General features: G+C 41.0%; 1 protein-coding gene and 1 long non-coding RNA gene across 3 annotated transcripts in view; one reads left to right on the top strand and one right to left on the bottom strand.

Annotated features, from left to right (window-relative positions):
* LOC311270916 overlaps positions 1 to 21,458 on the top strand; it is a 167,679-nt gene that overhangs the window by 19,638 nt on the left and 126,583 nt on the right. The gene's annotated exons all lie outside the window — the stretch shown is intronic.
* LOC311270914 (zinc finger matrin-type protein 4) overlaps positions 16,986 to 21,458 on the bottom strand; it is a 58,286-nt gene continuing 53,813 nt past the window's right edge. The window contains exon 7 of the mRNA XM_084376159.1: positions 16,986 to 19,589. Coding sequence (XP_084232285.1) covers positions 19,568 to 19,589 — 22 coding nt within the window. The 3' untranslated portion in view covers positions 16,986 to 19,567. The remainder of the gene's footprint in view (positions 19,590 to 21,458) is intronic.

Genomic DNA, 21,458 nt, shown 5'->3' with positions numbered 1-21,458 from the left:
TTGTTGAAACTTAGCTTTGAACGTATGAGAACAAACAAAGAAACAAAAAGATTTATCCCCTGAACTAAAACCACTTTCTGAACTGGAACCAGCCATGGCTACATAAAAAACACCAGTCCAAGAAATACTAAGGACAATTTTGAAGGTGAGTTGTTTCGTCCACTTGAATCACATTTGTTTTCCCCTTTGGTACAATTTGTTTGGGTGGATCTGAACACGGTACTTGCACTTCAGACCAAAACAAATGCACCAAAAGCCAGCCTGCTGAGCAGGTATGTCATACAGTTCAATAGACCAAGTACTGCCCACCTAGAAGGATTTTGAGAGCAAAATAAACCCAACATCTCGGACAATGTTAGAGTCACCTCTTTACCAGTAGTCTGGAAATGTCTGGAAGTGCAGCTGTAGGACCGGAAAACTAGCTGTGTCGTCTTTAAAGAGTTGTTGGGGGGAGAGATGTTATAGATCAAAGCACCATTCAGCGGTTTTATGTACTTCAGTGGACTTTTAATTTACACTTGGGGAGTAGATAATAGACACGTGACTACATTTTATTTTTGATTAGAGGTATTTTTTATTCTGTTTGCATAACTCCTGTTGATGTATGCACATAGCAGCTGAGCTCTTGGTGGTTTAAATAACTTATTCAAATGAAAGCGAAAGCTCTCTCCTCTGCGTCTTTCCTAATTTGCCTCTTGTTTGTTTTGTCCTTGTGCTCAGCGACGCTGCTGCCCCCTCTGATTATGTGTAAAAGGACATACATGGCCTCTGAAAGTAAATGCATATTCATTATAATTACATCAAGAACAGGGATATTGTGTTGCTCCCATTGTTAGCACCAGAGTGAATACTGCACACCCTTTAGTAAGGAGCAGTTTATAAATATAAAAAATACAAGAAATGGGCTTTCTGTCAAATTGTTCTTAGTGATGCATCTCAGTGTGCTCATTGCTCTGAGCACAGAGGAGCACGACATCAGAGAGGCACAGAAGGAGCAAAGACTGAGGCAGAAATGCAACAGTCTGTTTCTTTGTATTCGAATCCCCTTGACATTTTACATCTACTGACTAAAAGGGTTGGTCAGACTTTGGTCATCTGTCTTGAACACTGAAAGATCAAGAGGCTTTAGAGAGACGGCAGCTTCACAGTGATTCAGCCTATCTGTTCTTCTCCAAATGCTCACATCTATTTTGTATCACTAGCCTTTGCCAGTTTTAGTCATGAGTTACTGCCTTTCTAAAGACATTGTAATCTGCAGTCTGAAGTCAGACTCAAAATAAATATCTAAGCTATGTTTGATTGAGCTAAAGTACACATGAATTTAGTGAAGATTCCCCCCCCCTACTTTTTAAGACCATTTCTTTTTCATATGTTATTAATTGATTTTTTTTTTTTTTTTTTTTGAAAGAGAAGCGTGAACACTGAAACTGCTACACAAACTTTTACATTTTTTTTTGCCCACAAGGAAGCAGTTATGTTGCAAATAAGAGCTGCTTAAAAGTCTCCATGAGTGGAATTCTGTGAGGGGTTGTTTAAGTTTTAATCAATAGGCTTTCTTATTACAGACGGTTTCTCAGGAGGAAAATCAAAGTTGTAAATAATAACAATGATTTCTGAATTTCATTCAGCTGCTTTAGTTTCAGGGTCCTGATGCAGGAGCAGCTTCTTTCTTTAGGCTGTGAGACTCATCAACACATCATCCGCACTTCAGTCTAGAAAATAGTTTGTTTTGTTTTTCTTTCTCTTATATAGCATAAAGGAACCTAAGCTCAGTTTCGTTTTACAATCCCAGTAAATAGAAAATGCCAAATCAATGAACCCTTATCTTTGTACACTGTCACACTGTCATGGCTCACTGAATACAACAGAGTCATCATTAATGTTATCAGTAACACCTTTCATACTTCAACGTGTCAAAATTTCTGCTGTGAGAAAAGGCTTTTAGGACAATGAAACATAAATAATCAAATCCTAGAACGCTGAATTTAAATGAGTAATGTTCATCGCGATGGTCTGCTCTTGTATGATAGGCCAATCTGTAAGCACAACCACTATACAGTATGTCTGGATATGTTTCAAAAAATGATTTCAAATTATGGTTGTGCCTGGCTGAAGCCTAATCATTTCAGCTGTACGTGACAGCAAAACACAGTGGAGACTCTCACACTGAGCTGAAATGAAAGGAGTGCACATAAATTAGGTAAATAACATAAAATATTTAGTTCCTCTTTTTCATTTAGAGCTGTTATGCCTAAAATCTGCCAATTCTGGTTCCTGGCCGGTCGATCGGTGCATCTCTAGATGAAACGTGAATTTATTCAATCATTGGGTCTATAATAGAAATGGATCTCCAGTCAACCTTTCTTTTCCCAAGTGACTGCGTGCAGACAAAACTGAGTAGTGATGGTGAGGTTTATAGAAAACCATCTTAATGCTGATGGGTTCATTATTCTATATCCATTACACTGTGCAATCAATATTTACTTCATAATAATATGTTGAAGCAGAAAACTTGTCTATTGTCAGTTTAACTAAATTGAAAAATAATTTGTGTATCCACCCTGTGATTTGGCTTTGATCCAAAATGTAATGTCTTCTTCCTTGGTCCATACTACACCCTTCCATCAATTTTCATGGAAATTGGTCCAGTATTTTTTTTCATAATCCTACTGACAAATGAATAAGCCAAAACGAAATCATAACCTTCTTGGCAGAGGCATATTGAATTATGAGTTGCATGAATATAAATAAGCATAGTAATAAATCATGTGCTCAATGGCACATAACTAATAGCTAGGCATTGCTTACTTATTTAATGCTCACACTTTATGTCTGCTCAAGTAAGTTGGGTATCATACCAAAAACAGCTACAAATACTGTAGCTTTAACGCTTGATTTCACCATTACTTGATGAGTAACACAAGTCAGATTGTGATTTTCTTCAACAAAGAACAAAAATACGGAGAAAAACCTGTTAATGATAATATGTTCCACATGAGTTTACAGAAATGAAATGAGGCAGCGGCCCCTGAATCTCCACATGGACTGAAACTCATGCTGGAATTGAAAACGGAGCACCTGGAAAACCACTGCATGGAGCCGGAGTCAACGTCGAAGCTGCTCCTGATGCTTGCAGTTTTTCTGTTTGTCTCTCTCTCTCTGTCTCTCAGTCTGTCAGATTAATCTTAGTCTGTTTAAGCTGTGTAGCATCATTAATGATAGGTGGTACTATGTGAGATGCTCGGAGATGAATGAGGGTGTTTGCCTTGGCTATTACTCCCTCTGTTAGAGCGAAGCAGCGCGAGCACCTCACGGCTCATCTAGATCAGTCTAAATTTGCCTTGGGCTGGCAGGACCAAGGTCACTGAAGCCTCTCCATCACATTCACATACTGTGAGGACTACTACATATAAAAGCTAAGGTCATTTGTTCCCATGTTGGAGTGCTGCAGTTTAAACGTGACTTTGTAGGTGGGTAAAAGTATCCTTTAAAAATGTGTCAATAACACAGTAATCTGTTTGTTTTTGCATGCATGTGCGATGAGCATGGATTTATCCATGTATTTAGGAGTTGCTGTATCTATGTCTCTGATATCTAAGCCTGGTGTCAGTGCCTATTTATTCCTTGTATTGATCTACTCCTGGTCCTTTTCTTTTGTACACACCCGCTCCCACACAACGCATTTCCCTCAGGGGGTTCGCTGCTTCTTCCCTGACCTTCATAGAGCTCCCAAGTCTCTCTTCCCTCCTCTCTCACTCTCGCTATATGTGTGCCGGCATTGAGGCAGAGAGAGCAGTTCACTAATAGAAAGTCTATTGACTGGGCCAGTCACTCATTGCTGCTATAATAGCTGCCGGGACCCTCTGGACGCCAGTCGATAAAAGCGGCTTGTCTTGGCGAGAGGCCTTTGTCAGCAAGGAAGAAAATTAAATGTTTGATCGACCACTTTTAAGACGCAGTTTGTAGTGCATGTGTGTGCATGAGCATGTATGAGAGCCACGTGTGTCCATGAATGAGTGTGTAGAAAGATCAGAAAAAGGGAAGCAAGTTTGACACTGCAACAGTAAATCCTCTTTGATTGGCTGTCTCAGATTTTGCTGCAAGGGGAAGGTGTGTGTGTGTGTGTGTGTGTGTGTGTGTGTGTGTGTGTGTGTGTGTGTGTGTGTGTGTGTGTGTGTGTGTGTGTGTGTGTGTGTGTGTGTGTGTGTGTGTGTGTGTGTGTGTGTGTGTGTGTGTGTGTGTGTCAAGAATACCAGTGTGACCACTAATTCCCAGGAAGCTTGTTCTTCTGCCTGGACTGCAAACAGCTGGCACTGCTGTCTCACTGTTTGTTCCCACTGATCCACAAACACAAACTCATGCCAAGTCTCCCCAAACAACTTTTGGCAGCGGAAATTGAGTCTTAAAGGAGACAAAGTGACAACAAATTAAACTTTGCATAGTTAAAAATAGACAGCTGAGATAAATGTTTACCTGCAGTGTGCAGAGCTGGATATCAATGGATGATTGAATTGTATCTGTAGCATCAAGTGCAGCATTGCCAACTGTCAACTGCAGAGAGCAGATAGTTCCTAATTAAAATCATATTATTCTTGTACAGCTACTGCTGTTCAGACAGAATTGAAAATGGGCACTCTGGCACAAACTGGACGATTCTTAAATTCAGAGCACTGTTGTAATATACCATTCAGGTTATTCATAGCACCACTCTCGGGGCGCCAGAGTGCACTCTGGACACGCTGTCTGAGGAGATGGAGCAACAGTGTGCCAAGAACAGGCAGTGTTTCATGAACAGTTGAAATGTTAGTCCTTGCCTAAATGTAGCACCGGTGGACTGATGAGTGAATTAACTGAAATATTTCAACTTACTGGAGCAAAGATGAGTGAGCTATTTGTGGGTGCAATGTCAGCTAAATGCTGGCTAGTATTATTGTATACCAGTATTGTATTTTCACAGACATATCGTTACACCAGTGTGTCTCATCATCTCTTACATGGTCATCGTCACTGCCAACAAGCTCTCGCAGAGGAGCCACTACATTTTGTATCGTAACGACAGGAACGTTTTTCTTTTTTTCACTTTTATGACAGTTGACCCGTTCGTCAATGCATACAGAAAGCTAGCGATTTACTACTTTGAACAGCCACACACTCATTTTAGTGCAGAGCGTCAGACTGGATTTTAAACAAAGGTGCAGGTTCTATATCCAACCTCACTTGCTGTGTTGCACTACCGCAGAAAGTCTTTTTTTGCTTATCTACCGAACAGCTGGACTAAACTTGCCATCACTGTCTCTTTTTTCTCTCTCTCTCCACACACACACACACGGTAATGACTTCTCTTGTATGAAACGGTCTCAAGGCAGCCTTTTGTCCCATAATGCCAGCATGCACCTCATTAGAATAGTCCCTAAGGTGGCGCTGAGGGGAGGCGAGGAGGCTGTTTGATTGACAGCACTGGCATTCAGACTTAGGGAGGTGGAGACAGCACAGCAAGGTCACTGTCAGGGAGGAATAAAAATGGAGAGACCAGCTAGTGCTTCGAAAATCTGTGGCACATAGTGAACTGCCTCAGTCATGTCCACACACAGTCCCACAACGGGGACCGAGCCCACAGGGTGAAGGACATGGGGAGACAATGGTATGCAGTGTGGATGTCTAGGTGACTTGTGAGCGACTGAAATATGCATCACCCTTTTTCTCTGGGCTACATGATCCTCAGGGGAGGGAGGTCTCTCATACCAAAGCATGGCAGTATGGATGAGCCAATTCCACTGTCTCGCCACTAACCTCTGACACCAGGATCATGCCATTACTGAGCAGCTAGGGTGACAATCCAACATAAGGTCATCACGTTTGAGACGCCAAATGTTTGGAGTGGCAATAAATTCAAGTATCAGTGTCTCTGTCAACCTTTAAGAACGGTCTTTGTCAACACTCGAGCTGCTGTCCTTGTCAGAAGAGTTGAACACAGGAGTGAGATAACTGGGAAGGAGACTTGCTGCTAATTCTGTCCCACATTTATGCTCGCGGCAGATGTGGAGGGAGAGCGACTAATATGATTATGGCTAATTTCTGCCAAACTGCTGGTAATGCGGCTCAGGGAGAAGAACCAGTCCAAACGCATAAACACAAACAAACACCCGCACACACACTCCTCCTACCCCATGCACATTGTCACACACACACAAAATGCTGGAAGACAGGCAACTGCTGATTGAATTAAGGTAAAATTAACTGGGAACTTTGTGAAAGTTGTGCTGCTTCCCTGCAGGCGACAATCCGATTAACTTAATTAACATACCTGGCTAGAGCTTCAATGCAGGAGAGGAAGACACGCTGACAGAGAAATAGACAATGTATGGATGTATGTGGAGGGGGGGTAGTGGTGGTGGGCGGGGGGTAAAATTGGGATGAGGCAGTAGCCAGATGGAGAGGTGAGGGAGAAGGGAGGGAGGAGGAGTGAAGGGCTGGTGCTGAGTGATATCTGCAGTGTGCAGGGTGTGAAGCGTGTCATCTGTCATCTAATAGCAAAACCTGTGTGTGGCCGAAGCTGAAATGCAAAAACATACTTTCCTTTCCCTTCTCACGCTTGCTCTCTGCTGCTGTTCGCGCCCATGGGGTAACTGGTCCAATCAGTAACAGTTCCTCCGCTGTCCCCTTCCATCCGGCCTGCCTCGGTGTCTCTCCGCCGCACTGTCACCTGTCACATATGCAGGTGTGATGCAATTTCCCACAACTCTGTGTTCAGAATCTTAAGTAAGCCGTGACTGAGGAGTTGATTGGAGGCTGTGTTAGTGACGGAGTTGTTTGATGCAGATTTCCAGACGGAGCTGCATTTACGGAGCCAGGGTAACGAGCCCCTCATTTTTGCTTTCAGATGAATGCGTCTGTTTACTGCCTGTTTGCAAACAGTTTTCTTTAAATGAAAAGCCTGATTGGCAAAAGATGCTCGCAATTAGCCGTTTGTGTGCAGGAAAGTGGATGTAATCATATAAACACACTGTCGCTGATGAGCTGTTTTGCCGTTGTTATCGTAAAAATGATAGAACAAAATTGCATTAATACTCTATTGTCATACAAGAGAGGTTAAAATCTGTCACACATGAGAATCAGTTCAACTTTGTGGTCACTGCAGCTGTTGTTTAAGGTGAGCTTGACCTTGGTGAGTACAGTGAGGTAGCTGTAATGCCTGTGAGCTGACGTTCAGATTTAGTGTCTGAGGATCTTTTTATTTAGAAAGACGGCACCTGTCACGGAGTGTGTGTGTGTGTGTGTGTGCCTTTATCTGATGACAGGAGTGTGAATGCCACTGTATGAACAATATGTTTGCCATTCAGCAGGTTTTCATACGTGTCAGCTGTCATTGTTTCGAGAAGAGCATCTTTTGCAAACTTTTCAAGGCGTTCTTGCTGGATAAACTCGTTTTCATATAGATTAGTGCACAATCACAATCAATCCTTGTTTTGGTGTGTTGTATTGACACGTAAGAAGTGACGACTCACATGTGCAAAGTGTCAGCTGCCTGCGCACGGACATCAAAACAGCCACAGATTTTAGGAATGACATCATCCACCAGAGGGATCTGAGATATATTAGCAGTCTATTCAAACCCTCGCAGTGTTTCTCATCCCACAGCGATCATGATGACAGCCGCCCTCTGGTTTGTGACCTAAAAGATTATATATCTCTCCTCGTGGGGAGCTGAGCCCAGTTAACTCCCCGGCCTTTTACATTTACAGGCACAAAAGATGAGCCTGCTTGCCGTGCAGTCACTTCGTACTTTTTCCTCCTCTAATGAAGGCTAAGTGCGTTTTAGTGTTCTAATGGTTCTGCATTACACTCTGTCTCATCCACGGCACTTACAACATTGGCTGATTAAGGCCAAGACCCCTTGATATTCTGTTTTCAAGAGGAATGGGGTTGTGTATCGTTAGAGGGTGAGTAGTGTTCATCCATTTCAATGTTTAATTAATAAGTTCATGCAATTTTCAAGACCTTAAACACATGAACCATATATTAAAGGGCTTTCCACTGAGTCACTGCAGTGATTTGTTTCATTAAATGTGTTATGGTGTGCTCCAAAGAATGATTTCATTGTGGCTCCAGGAGCAGGGGCCATAGGGACAGTAAGGACCCAGTGATAAAAGATTTTATTGTGGATCACGATATGAAACACGTAGTGAAGTAGTTTTTATTATCTGGAGAGTTGTGAATCAAGATAATGGTGAATATCCTCACCTGAATAACCAACTGTCACCATGGCTGAAGGCATGGTCTGCACATTGTATCCCCCATAAGACCAAGTTATGTGTAACGTGTAAATACAGATTCCAAACTAAGAACAGCAAGGAGATAATGAGACGATTTAATTATCCTTAACGACCTTATGATTTATAATATATATACTGTTTATATTTCACATATTTAAGATTCTTTGATTGTTTTTCACTAAAAAATAGTGTCTCCTGTGATGCAATGAAACAAACAAAATGTCAAGTTAAAGTGATTCCAGTATGTTTTAGTGCAATTTAAGTTTTAATTTTCAAGTTTTAAGAATATTTTGATGATTATCGGGATAGTATCGTGAATCACAATGATGTTGGACAGGATAACCGTGAAATGAAATCTAAAGTGACAGTGACACACTTTTGTTGTGTTGACTCTGAAAATTAACAAAACTAGAAGGTTAAAGTGCAGACCAGTGTCCACCCACTGGCCTGGCATCCCTATTTCAATTTTTGTAATTGTTTTTGTGTGTTCACTGAGATCTTTTGCTAAACGAAGGTCGTGTGGACAGGATTTCTTTTACAAAACTGGAGGTGGAAAATATCCGCTTAGAAAAAACAAGTTTAAATAAACATAAAGTAATTGCAAGTTTGGTAGCAAATCCTATACAGTGAATAATAAAGTCTACAATGCAAGGACACCAGCAGACGTGGTGTCTTGTGTGATGCTCTGCCAGGCCTGTGGTCCATCTTTGCTTTTTTCAGGGTGCTTTTCTGCTGTTTGGTCTGAAACACATGCTCATTTGGTTTGAGGCCAAGAGACTGATTGGCTCAGTTCTGCCATAAAAGCTCAGGATCACTGTCCTGCTTCATTAAAATTGAAATGAACAGAAAATGACAGATTAAATTTGACAGAAAATGTATAAAAATGACTACAAGTCCTGCACCATTCACCAAGTGAGGATGTCAGCACCCTTTAAGCTGATAGTCAGCACTTTACCTCAAAGTTTTTCTTTTAATTTAAATCTCATATGCTGGAGGACAAAAGACAAAACAATAGAAAATGTGTCACTGTCCCACTATTCACTGACTGCACTGTTTTTCACATAATATTCTATTACAATGACGACTTCTCTTTCTCTACCTGACCATCCCCCCTTTCTCTCTTTCTCTCACATACAGATAATGCTGATGCATTGAAAAATCTGGTGCCTTGTTCTGTTACTGTGCACACCTTTAATTTGTCTGTGCTAATGATTTTAAGGTAATTTTCTGCTTAGCTGAAACTCTTAATTGAAACTTGAGTTTCTTGGTGTTTCTGCACAGGAATCAGTTTTTGTTTGACTTGTTTGACATTTTACATGATTTGTAGAAAGGTCATCACGCCATGCTGGCACTAATCTGAGGTAGCAGGTGTATAAATTGCATTGAGTATATATATAAAAAAAATGGCTGTAGTATATTGTGTGATCACCCGTATGTTTTTTTTAAAGGGATGTATTACAGTTGGAGCTGTGTCCCAGTTTCATGGTAAAACCTAATTCTAATTTGTTTTTTAGAATTTAGTGTGATAATACTTAATTAAGTGTACTTAAATATGTCAGTGTGCATATTCACTTTTGACTGACTCTTGACTGTGCAGTTGATTGACACTATTCTCCCATGTTGCAATTAAGACTGGAAATGGAGCAGCAGCTTATAGCTTGATTAAGATGAACTGGTGGTGGGAAAGCTCCAGAAAGATCAGAAACCAATTGGAAGGCACATTCTGTGTTTGCTTAAATCTCTGAGCAAATGCTTTTTACAGAGTTTGATTGGACCCTCTTATTTGTGTAAATTGGGAAGATACATATATTTCTTTTAATCTAACTGCTAAAAAACTGTAAAGATTAGTATGTGGTGTTTACTGAATTGCATAGTCTAGATGTGATGCACAGTTGTGCTGCCATCTTGTCAGGAAGATGAAGACAGAAAGCCAAATCTAGGTAACGATGTGTAAACTAAATGGAGCTGAAGAGGGGAGAGTAAACAAGCACCTGTCAGTCAAAGCAAAAATGCCCCCGCACATAGTTCTTGTAAAGCTTCAGGATCTCCTTGATGGAAAAATAACTTTAGAAATAGAAAGTAAATGTGAATAAATGTTGACTTTCTATCTTATGAGATTTTCCAGTTTACATTCATAGATACATTTAGGCCATAGCACAGAGGCTTCAGCAATGGTGGTTATTGATTCTTCTTGGCTCACAGGGAGACAAAGCACCTGACTAGCAGCCTGTTAGCGTTGACAACCTAATTTCAGCTGCAGACTGGCAGTCTGTGCATGTATGTGTGTGTATGCCTGCATGCTGGTTACAGATTTAGATCCCTGGTTTGGGGTGCGCTCTGCAGGCTGGGAGCAGGATGTTGAGATGACAGCAGTCACAGGGGGGAAACCATCAGATGTAGCCGTCAGCTGACAGACAGACTTATTACACCCCCTGTCCCCCCCTCCTGAGCGGAGGCCCAGATACATACAGTATTAGGCCAAATGCTGCCTCACTGGCCCAGTTATCCATAGCCTAGTTTAGAAGAGTGTAGGTATTGTGGGACATCCCTCTAATATTTCAAAACGCTAAATCCCTTTTGTTTAGTGTAAGCCAGAACGTGAAAACAACAACGTCAAGCACAGGAGCAGCTCTATCAGGTAAATAGGTTTTAGGTGGGCAGTAAATTTCAGCATTTGTCTCAAACATTAAGTCGTCTGCAGTTCGCAAAGCGGCCCTGTTTTATTTAAATGAAATGACTTTTCCTGTAAACGGACAAGATTGATTCGGCCTGAAAGTCTCCAGATGGTGAAATAGATTTTAGATGGAGCGTGCATCTTGTAATGAATTTTTTAGGCTGCACGCACGTTGCAAATACTATTTGCCAAAACACTCACATATATCTCAACACAAATACACAAATGTACGGACACACTCATTTACATACATACATAAATATGCAAAACACACCTGTAAGTGTACACACACATATGCGCACAGACATCTATCTATCATCTCATCAGACACTAAGAAAAAACACAAACACACACACACACTCCTCTAAATGGTGCAGTCAGGGGCTGAACCAGTGAATGTGTCAGATCAGAGTTTTAATTAAAGCTTCTCTGGCCAGCCGCGGAGCGGGAACAGCAAAAAGCTTTTTACTGGAGGAGCGTTTGGCACTTGGCAAAGCTTCCTCATTTGAAAAACAGCAAGCGACAGATTTGGATTATAGCAGAAGCCAAAACAATGTCTCTGCTTGACTGGAGCTGCAGCCTTGTTGTCTTTAGCTGAAAACAAGGTTAAAAATACTGGAGTAATCTGTCAGGGTTACTCATGCTATGATTTCATTATTATGTAACTTTGGGCCTTTGTCACAAAGGCAATATGACACACATTTACAACAAGGGCATCTGCATACATATAGTATTTTAGTGTTGGTATTTTAACATTGAACATAAATGTTTAATTTGACCTTGAACGCAGCTGCACTATAAAATTGCTGCATGAATAACTCAGACCATTTGATCTACTGTGATTCATGAATCTTGTTTTTCTTAAAAAGTCAAAGTCAATCTTTTGCACATGTAGCTCCAACTGGTTTAAGTTTGGGGCAAGTTGGGGTTTTCAAACCATTTGTATTCTTGCTGGCTGCACAGCTCCAAGGACAACACTGTTGGTCTGTTGGTGCTCCTGTTTGGTCTTAACAGCTTTCAGGTTGTTTGTCATAAAATTTTAAGAGAAAAAAGCTTTCCCTAGATTTTGGAACCCAGTTGATGAGGCTTTTCCTACCGACAAATAAGCTATTGACCACACCGCTAATACCTGATACACCACCTATCTATCGAGCGCTGTGTTAATTTACTGCTAATGCAAACTGAACATTTCCTGCTGCTGCAGCTTCACAGTATTTAAGTATTTAACAGGTGAAACATGAGTTTACTTTTAAAATAAATCTCTTATTTTAAAATAAGATCTTGTTTGTGATTCATTGCTGTACATTTTGCTCTCTCCTCACCTGGTCCAGGCTGCTTTGACCTTTGAAAAAGAACATTTAATGTGTGCCAGGTCAGGTTAGCCTGCAGACCTGCAAGAATAAATCAACCTGGACAGGTCATGTATCTCTGCAGACATGTTAGATAGCTGCTCGCTAACATCCCACCTCAGCCTTAAAGAATTAGCACCACTAGTACTTCGGTGTTGATGCAGCTGCATTCAGTGCTGTGTGCTGCATATGTGTCTGGCTGCGTCACCCGCCAGCCTCTGATCCACTGTCTGAAATGCCAGCAGGGGCTGTGGGGCTGAATATTGTTATGGTGACAATGATTTTTGACAGGGAAGCTCTGACAGGCTCGACAATGAACAGCCTGCTGCACAGAGCAGAGCGGCGGAGTGGAAATCTGTTGCTGCTGGGCTGTCTGGGGTCACATCACCACTGCTGACGGTAACAGGCAGTTAGAGGCATGCAGACACAACATGAGACAGGTGAAGTTAGAGAAGCTTAAACTATAAATCTGCGGTCTCTGATGTGTGGAATGGTGTTTTTAAAAAAGGTTAAATGGCTCTAATGTTTGTGTATTTATGCAACGAGACAAACAGAAATCCTCTCCTGTGCTTGTTGTCTGTCCTTGCTCTTTGTGATTATTGTAAGAGGTTTTTATAAATTACAATCACATATCTCTACACCTACACCATCAATGCTACCTTTTCCATCAGGCGGGCATTGTTATTAGTAGAATTAAATCAAAGAGAAGTTCAGAAATTTTCACAGTGAGCATTTTTTCTCCCGTGAGAGCCATTCACCAGTTTTCAGAAGAGGTGAGTCAGTGTTTACAATTGTTTCACATTCATAGAGAGACAGCGAGTGCCTCACAGTAATGAAATCGTTACTCCGCTGCCTTCTCTGGAGAAAGATTTTGCTTTGTGCGACCCCTTTGCCTCACATGTCCTCTAAAATGTCAACTGAAGACGTATCTCCGTCTTGACATTTCCAACAAACGCTTCTCATAATGACGCAGCTCTACAGGGTCGCACAGAGGAAACTGTACTCCCAATCTACTGGGTACCATTAGTGTGACTCACTGATCTTTCATACGGTATGGAGCGATTACACAATCAATTACCACCGCTAATTCAGTGTAAACTCCACGGCGAGGCAGAGCCACGCTACTGCTGAAGAAGCGGAGCTGTGAGCTGCACCTACAGTAGAGAGATTACCTTTGCAGAAACACATCCCAGCAGAATGTGGGGTTACAGTGATAGGGTCATGAATATGGATGAGCTAAGATAACATGCCCTACTGTGGGCTAAGTGGAGTGGTGGCTTATTATTCTCACACCCACTGACTTATGGTACATAGAGGTTGGATGGCACAGTGGAAATGACATAATACCAGCTTTAATGTTTTATTTAGCTCATCTCCTGTTGACTACACTGGCCCATTAAGAGCGCACAGCATCTCCCATTCGCACTGATTTCCTCTCCCTCTTGTCATTTTCTCTTCCCTCTCTAACGTGCAGTTGTTTTTCATGCATTTACTGCACTGTTCTATCGTAACTAACAAGAGATATCTTGCAGCTGAGTCTAACTGCACTCAGGTTGAAAAACCGGTGGGTTATTATGCACATTTATTTCAACAAGATTTTAGGGAAGGTGTGTGTGTTTGTTTTTGTGACAGTGCTCTACGTGCTCTCTGTACACTTTCTGCCTCTCTGTTTCCACATCGAGCAGGTACAGCAGTGTTACCGTGGAAACTTTGTAGAGAGAACGAAGCTTTGAAGCTAATTGCTTGATCAGAACAAATGTTCTGTTTTTCTACTTTTTCTTTTTATCTTCCGCCGTTTTCCTCTGCTTTCATATTTGCCACGAGTTCACAGAAGCACACACACACACACACACACACACACACACACACACACACACACACACACACACACACACTCAGTTTAGATCACACCTCTATGCTTTCACATTTAATGCTCTTCCTGTTTTTCTATATGAATTATATAGAATATAAGACGAGCTGTCTCTATGGTGAGAGTCTATACAGTATAATGTGTGTGTATAAGATACTCTAGTGCTCTCACAGGAACAAGAACATCTCCTGCTAAGTCTATATGAGGTGTGAACCTGTGCTGTAGGTTTATAAATGTGATCGGGAGTGCCTGCAGTAGTGGGCATAAAGAAACATCAGTTATGCTTGGTGTGATATACATTAGAGCATGAATGATGCATTAGCATGCTCAGTAATGACCCTGTCCCGCCCATTTTCGCTCTGTGGGCCTTTCTTTCCTGCTTCCTGTTAAAATGTATACTGTATGTGCTATGTGTGAAAAGAAAAACAAGTTGACAGGATGGTTGAAAGATGTTGCTGGGGGACCTGACCCTGTGCAAGGCGCTGTGTTTATTTTGTCCAATGCCACCCTTGTTACTGTCAAGCCTGTCCTACTTAGCAACAACTAACTGGAGGGGTGGGACTTTGGATCTGTCAGTTGTCAGATTTTAGCTTCTTACAGATATACTGCTACAAATGCAAACTGTTCCTCAGATTTAGGACTGATTGAAATGCAAAATTCCTTTTCCCATCCTTTTGTGATGATTTGATTACTTATTAAAGAATTGCGGCTTCTTTGATTTGGATATTGCACAATAGGGCATGCTGCGATTTGGATAATATTTTGGTTAATTCTTTTGCCTTATTTAAATTCCAAATGTGTTTGAGGTCATTTGGAAATGGTATCGCCATTACATAGCAGTGTTTCCTACAGAATGGCTGCGTACCTGTGATGGGGGGCAGAGCATCTGTAAATGAGGACCTGAGAATGAGACTCAAAAATCCACTCCGTTTTTCAGATTTGCATAAAGATTTGCCTACATAGTGTTGCTTTAATTGTTCACCTTACAGTAAGGTCATACACGCTGGCTTGACTAGCCTTTCTGTTTCTCTCTCCCTGTATGTGTCTGCTGCTCTGTTGACTGTTCTTCGTCAGCAGTATGTTTTAATAAATTGCCCAAAAAAACACGGCCTGCATTTTACAGTTTTCACCCCTAAAGCTTATTCTTAATGACGCAGCCTATCTGAACCTGTTAATATACCAGGGCAGCCTGCCAAAGTGAATTATGTGTGGGAAACACCTCGTAGTTTGTTCACAAATGACATGTGAGCACTTTTCTCTTATCTATAATAAAATGCAAATAATTAAAGGTTTCTCCTCCTTTCTTGTCTCTCCTCCTAACTTGCAAAAATGTAGTTTTTTGTTATTGTTATGTGCTGCTCTGATTAATCACTGCGAAGCAAACGTATCTTGTGATTGATCAATCATTGTCTCCTGCTGAGCTGTTTCAGACAGATCCTGTTGCATCTTCTCAGTATTTTTCACAGTGTAATTCTTTTATAAAGACAGCTGTTTGACAACAGATTAGGTCGCTCTCATTGTGAGGTTTGTAGTTTTTTACAGGCTGCAGAAAAAACATCTAATTCCTAAAAGTAACAAATGGTAAATAACCAAATTCAACAAAAAAAAAGAAAGAAAGAAAAGAAAATCAAAACATAATTTATCATCCAACTCTTTGAAATTATCTTCAAATATTGATGTGCTAATTGAAATCAAAAGTCTGGCTCTATTTTTTAGAACAATCAGATTTGGAAACATTAAAGGGGCTCTGTGGAACCTCTGTGGAGCTGGAAGCTGGTCGTTCGTTTATGTTAGTGGACTAATGTTAGCTACTTGGCTCTCTGTTAGCAGAGCGGAGAGAGGCGCTCTTGAACATGCATGAAGTCACATCCTTTGGACTGTCACGGAAAATCTGACCTGTGTCCTACAAAAAAAGATTCACTGTCCAGCAGAATTAAACAACTTAAACAAATTGTCCACAGGCTTGTTCAGGCAACTGGGAGGGACGGGAAAGGTCTCATTTTTCATGTCACCTTTAGTCCAGAAGATATGCGACAAATTTGTGGTGAATGGTTCACTTTTTCATAAAAGCATGAAACTTGGTACACTTGCACAGTTTGGCCCTGTATAAACTGTTCACCTGAACAGTTTATGATGTAGTATATTGTATCATTGTAATCCTTGACCATCAAAACCTGGAGGTAGATGTCACCTTTTCTGTATTACCAGGAGATATGATGCAAAATACATAATTCAGTTATGGCGGAAAGTAAAATGGCCGCCTCATTTGGTGTTTTTGCGATGGCTCCATCTCTGAAAATGTTCAGGACCCCAAACTGTACAAGTGTACCAAGCTTCATGCTTTCATGAAAAAGTTAAGTTTTTTTCGCATCTCTTCTGGACTACTTATAATCTGCTCACATATGACCATTAAGAAAGGGACTAATACATGTCAACTGCTCCACATGTTACATAGAGCCCCCTTAAGTAGTTTACATTTTGTATGGGGGGTCCATCTTATTACCCTTCTGCCTAAATCAGAACTAGAAATATTCATTTGTATCACTTGTTTTCCATATCTCATATTCTGCATTTCATATCTCTTGGGCATGTTGTTTATAAAACTACACAGTACCTGTGGCTGAGAAGAAAGGAGAAAGTGATAAGAGACATTAAAAGTAGAAGGAGATAAATTAATCAAATAAATCCGTTAAATATTTTTGTGTGGGTGATAGTGTAATCTCGAGGTTGTGCATGTGTGGCAACATCGTCGCTGCCAGTAAAAGCAAATTTCACACATCGACATGCCGTTGCCAACAAACAGGAAAAGAAAGCAGGTCTGGAATTTGCAAGAGAAAATAGATATAGTTATCATCTTCATTGTATTGATCATCAGGTGTGTTTTACAAATGTGCTCACGGTACACAGCTCAGAGTCTCCCACTGCCAGTGCAGTTGACGGCTTCACATACACAGACACCCGGCCGCAAGCATCATATCACAGATATCCTACCCATAGATACATCTCTGTCATATATTATGTAACATCTGCTAAAATATGTGACTCATGGAACAGTCATCCTCTGCACACAGTGTGATGTCGGCAAACGCAGACACCGCTTCTACTGTGAATACACCAGTGCCGGAGAGAAAGGAGTCAGTGTAAATAGTCATCAGAACAGTCATGATGCACAACAAAAATGCCAAACGACTTCTTGTTGTTGTGTTTTTCTTACGCCACTGCCGGCCACAGAGGCGTTGGTCGCTTTAGACGTCATGTTAAAATCCAACAGTGTGTAGTCCTGCGTCACCGTTTTGGCCGCTTCGTGAATCCACAGGCAGAACAGTCACATGACAGATGTTTCCCTGTGGTTGTCCTCATAAAAACGTTGGACTTTGGTCCAACATCAGACTCCTCAGCTCAGGATGACTTTATTTTCACATGACCCACCAAAAAACAGTTTATTCTTATTTCAGTGCCAGCATATTTCAATAATATCCTTAAGAAACACATTTCCTTTTCACCCTGTAGCTCAGTGCAGATAAACACTATAAATACAAAAACTCTTGTACTTCTTAAAACACAAACTTCACTTATTTACACAAACCACTTTTTTTTTGCTTCGTTAGACTGTTTCACTTCAAACCCACATTGTATGGTTGCTAATATTACAGTGTGATTGCATAAAACCATTACTCATCCATATGACTGCAGAAGAAAAACAATTTTAATCAGGTCATCTGTAGTTCGCTCTCTTCACCGTGAAATGAACGAAGCACAAAATAATTTTATTAAACGTGTTAACACACAAAGAAACAGAGCTTGAACCAACCAGAACTAACAGAGGATAGCTTAGCGCTGAGTGCTGTGCTTTTCAGTCCTTTCCCCAGATTACAGAGAAATGCTGCTCAGTGCCTGCACAGCAAAGTGGAGCGTGTCTTCTCTTTGCTCATCTTATGATGCTACAATACGTTGTTGAAACTCACTTTACAGACACTCTGAAGACACTACAGATGAGGGGTGTTATACAGCGGTGACTGGTCTAATTTCTATGTATAAAAAGGTTGTCCCTTTTTGATGAATAAATTAGATGTTGACAAGAAGCCAGTTCAGTACTAAAAGGTGACCTCTTCCAGGTACAAGCATGTGCAGTAATGCATTACGAAGCTATCACTAGAAAGCAGCGCTATTGCCAAAAGGCGCAAGCAATAGATTTCAAAAAGGCAAGTGAATGCAACGCTTTACATTTTGCATGCATTGACTTACATCCCAGTTGTATTGTACATTGGCTGCTACATGGACTGGGATGTTTTTTTTTTCTCTGGTCATAGCAACAGAAAAATAAAAAATTATTATCTACATGTCGCCTGTCTCAACAGAGAAGATAATTTTTGTCACCTCTGGACTGCAGCTGACATCAGTATTCAGTGCTGTGGGAATGTTTTCAACAGTAGATGATTCACAAAATTGCACAGACCCTCACTTCAGAGCAGGAGTTTAGTAAGTCTTACTGTAAAAGTCCTTGTGCTGCTTTTCTCCACTGCCTTCTGTCCTGTAGCCATATCTCCACATTTTGATTATATGGAATATATGAAAAGATGGCTTTTAAAATGACACATCCACCGTTTGAAAAGAAGTGACACCAATCTACTACATTTACAGACAACACAGGATTGAAACTAAAAATACCTTTGTTTGTTGTGGAAATTCATGCAGTCTGTCATGGCTGAGGTCGTTGGGAGTTTTCTTGTCCTTGGATTTGAACATCTGGGCCTGAGTAGGTCTCAAGTGGTCGGAAAGTGAGCCATGCATGTGCCACCATAAGCATCACTGTTGATGCAAACCACTGTGTTCACACATGGATCACTGTCAGAGCACTTGGGTACGGCTAGATACAGAGTTATTATTACGTCTGCTCTATGACTATCATTGTAATGGTTATTACCACTCTGGGCAACGCACTGACATCAGTTCAACTTTAGGATTGTGGTTCACACAGGAGCTATATGGCAATATGCAGCCGCAAGTCTTCTGACGGCTGTTGGTGTGGAGATCTTATCAAACACTTCAGTGCTGAATAAGTCTCAGAGATACATTTTTAGATCAAAGATAGAAACAAACACACTCACAATGACCCACACGTGCATACTGCAGATGCGTGCATGGTTGCCCATGACACGCACGCACGCACGCACGCACGCACGCACGCACGCACGCACACACACACACACACACACACACACACACACACACACACACACACACACACACGCACACACACATATACACACACACACACACACGCACACTGAAGTTACTCTGCACTACTTTCTCATACTCCTCGGTTTCTGACACAAGTCCTCTTTTCTGAAGTTGTTTATTCCAATTTTCTCTTCTTTCCAGAGTGGCCTGTCTCCGTGGCTTACTGCTGGTGTTGCTTCAGGCTGAAAACAAAACACAGGAAAGAATTTGTTAGCCTTGTTTGTCTCTGACGCAGGCAGATACGACAAGACAGGGCTCTTTAACCACAGGGAACATCAAGCCTACTGGGGAAAGATATTCTGGTTCTGCCATGCTCAGTCCCTGGGAAGTAATCCCATTTACCTGTAAATCTGTGTCTCATGAAATTCTTAATATAATATAGATAGCAAAGTAAACAGTCCTCATTGGTAATGTATCAAGACGAATGTGCAGAAATGTAATACTGTAACCCTGCTATGCTTTTCTAGCTCTGCTGCATAGAAAAGGATTTCCTTATACTGGGAATGGCAGCTCTACTGTATGTGAAGCATTAACCAATAATCCTGTTTCACAATCTTCTCATAATTACAGTCGTCTATTATGCCTTCTATCTGGCTGTTCCCCAAATTAAAACAAAGGAGAAAGATAGGAACATAAACCCTCATGTTTAAGGTGCAATAATTACTGCGGATTTGGTCTTTATCTTGAGCTGCAGATTGTTTTTCACGATGACAGGCGCTGTGGCTGCATTCTGTAGCTTTATTGCCATGAAACAAAGCAACTCTAGAGGCAAACACGCCAAATTTAATTAAAACAAAGAGATAAGTTAGGTTGGAGCTCACGCAAAGCAACATCCTGCTAATTGAGACAGCATTTTTTAGTGAAATGTATTTCATGGTGGCTGCAGGTCCTTAAAGACTTTTGAAATGTTGTAAATTCACATTTAGTATTTAAATAGGGTACTAGGTAATTTATTGGTCATTATACAACACAGACTTGCATAACAATATGAAAGTTCATGAAACTCCTTCATGCTACACAAAACACAGAACAGCTTTTTTTTTTCTTATCAATATACATAAACATGCATCATTTGATTTTTGTGTGGGGTGTATCCAAACAGCAGCAACAAGATGGTGATGATAACGTGGTCGGCATCAAAGTTTGACTGTCCATCAACTTTGACTGTGTGTGGGCACCAAGCATCAATGTTATACACAGTTCACCTCTCCTCGTCCCGCTGTGGTCCTGCGCTCTGAACACATTTTTCGTTTACTTTGTTTTCCAGTAACACCAGGACCTTGGTGGTGTTTTCTGCCACTGAAGAATCATCACAGACATCGAGTGCTACAGTTTGATCTGATATGTTGTGGTAGAGACAGATCTCTCCTAAAAACCAAGCTGGATTAGCAAGGCTCTTATCCCGACTCTCTTCCTTCCTGGGGCGGTCTGGCTGGTCAGCTTTGATGGTCAAAATATGCTATTGGCAGTGACTGTCTCAAAGTCTGCTGCTCTTAATCCAAAACATCCGCTTTCTTAACCAATGCTGATGAAAAGTATTTCTTAATCAGTACGTGTTTCAGAAATAAAGCCAAATTATAATAGGTAAAAAAACTAAAATGTAGCAAAATTTTCAGGCTTTATCGGCCTCTGCATCTTCATGCGCACCACGTTGCCTTAAATATCTTCGAAGTTATCAAACTGTCTTAAATTCTGTTTGTGTAGGTGTTAAATATTTCTTTATTGAATTCTGAAAGCATGGTCTACCATTCACTCCAAGCACCAAATACCTGGAGGCCTACATTTAATTGGCTAAAGCATCAAGAGTTGAATTTGAATGCCTCTGTTATCCTGTTAGTCTTGTAGTTTTTTTGGTTATGTGTTTGCAAACTCTATCCGCTGGTGACCACCGTAGTGTCTGTCTGGATGGCCTGGAGGAGCTAGCTACTGTAACCTCCAATTGCTCCACCTTTCTTTCACTTTCTACCTAATTCAAACCCTTTCTTGATGCTTCCATTAATCTCCAGGATTTCACGGCGAGTCTCATTCATGTCATTGCACCCGTCATCTTG

This window comes from Pagrus pagrus (assembly GCF_965226575.1).
Source record: "Pagrus pagrus genome assembly, chromosome: 15".
NCBI lineage: Eukaryota > Metazoa > Chordata > Actinopteri > Spariformes > Sparidae > Pagrus > Pagrus pagrus.
The sequence above is the reverse complement of the archived record's forward strand: the minus strand, read 5'-3'. Positions and strand labels throughout refer to the sequence as shown.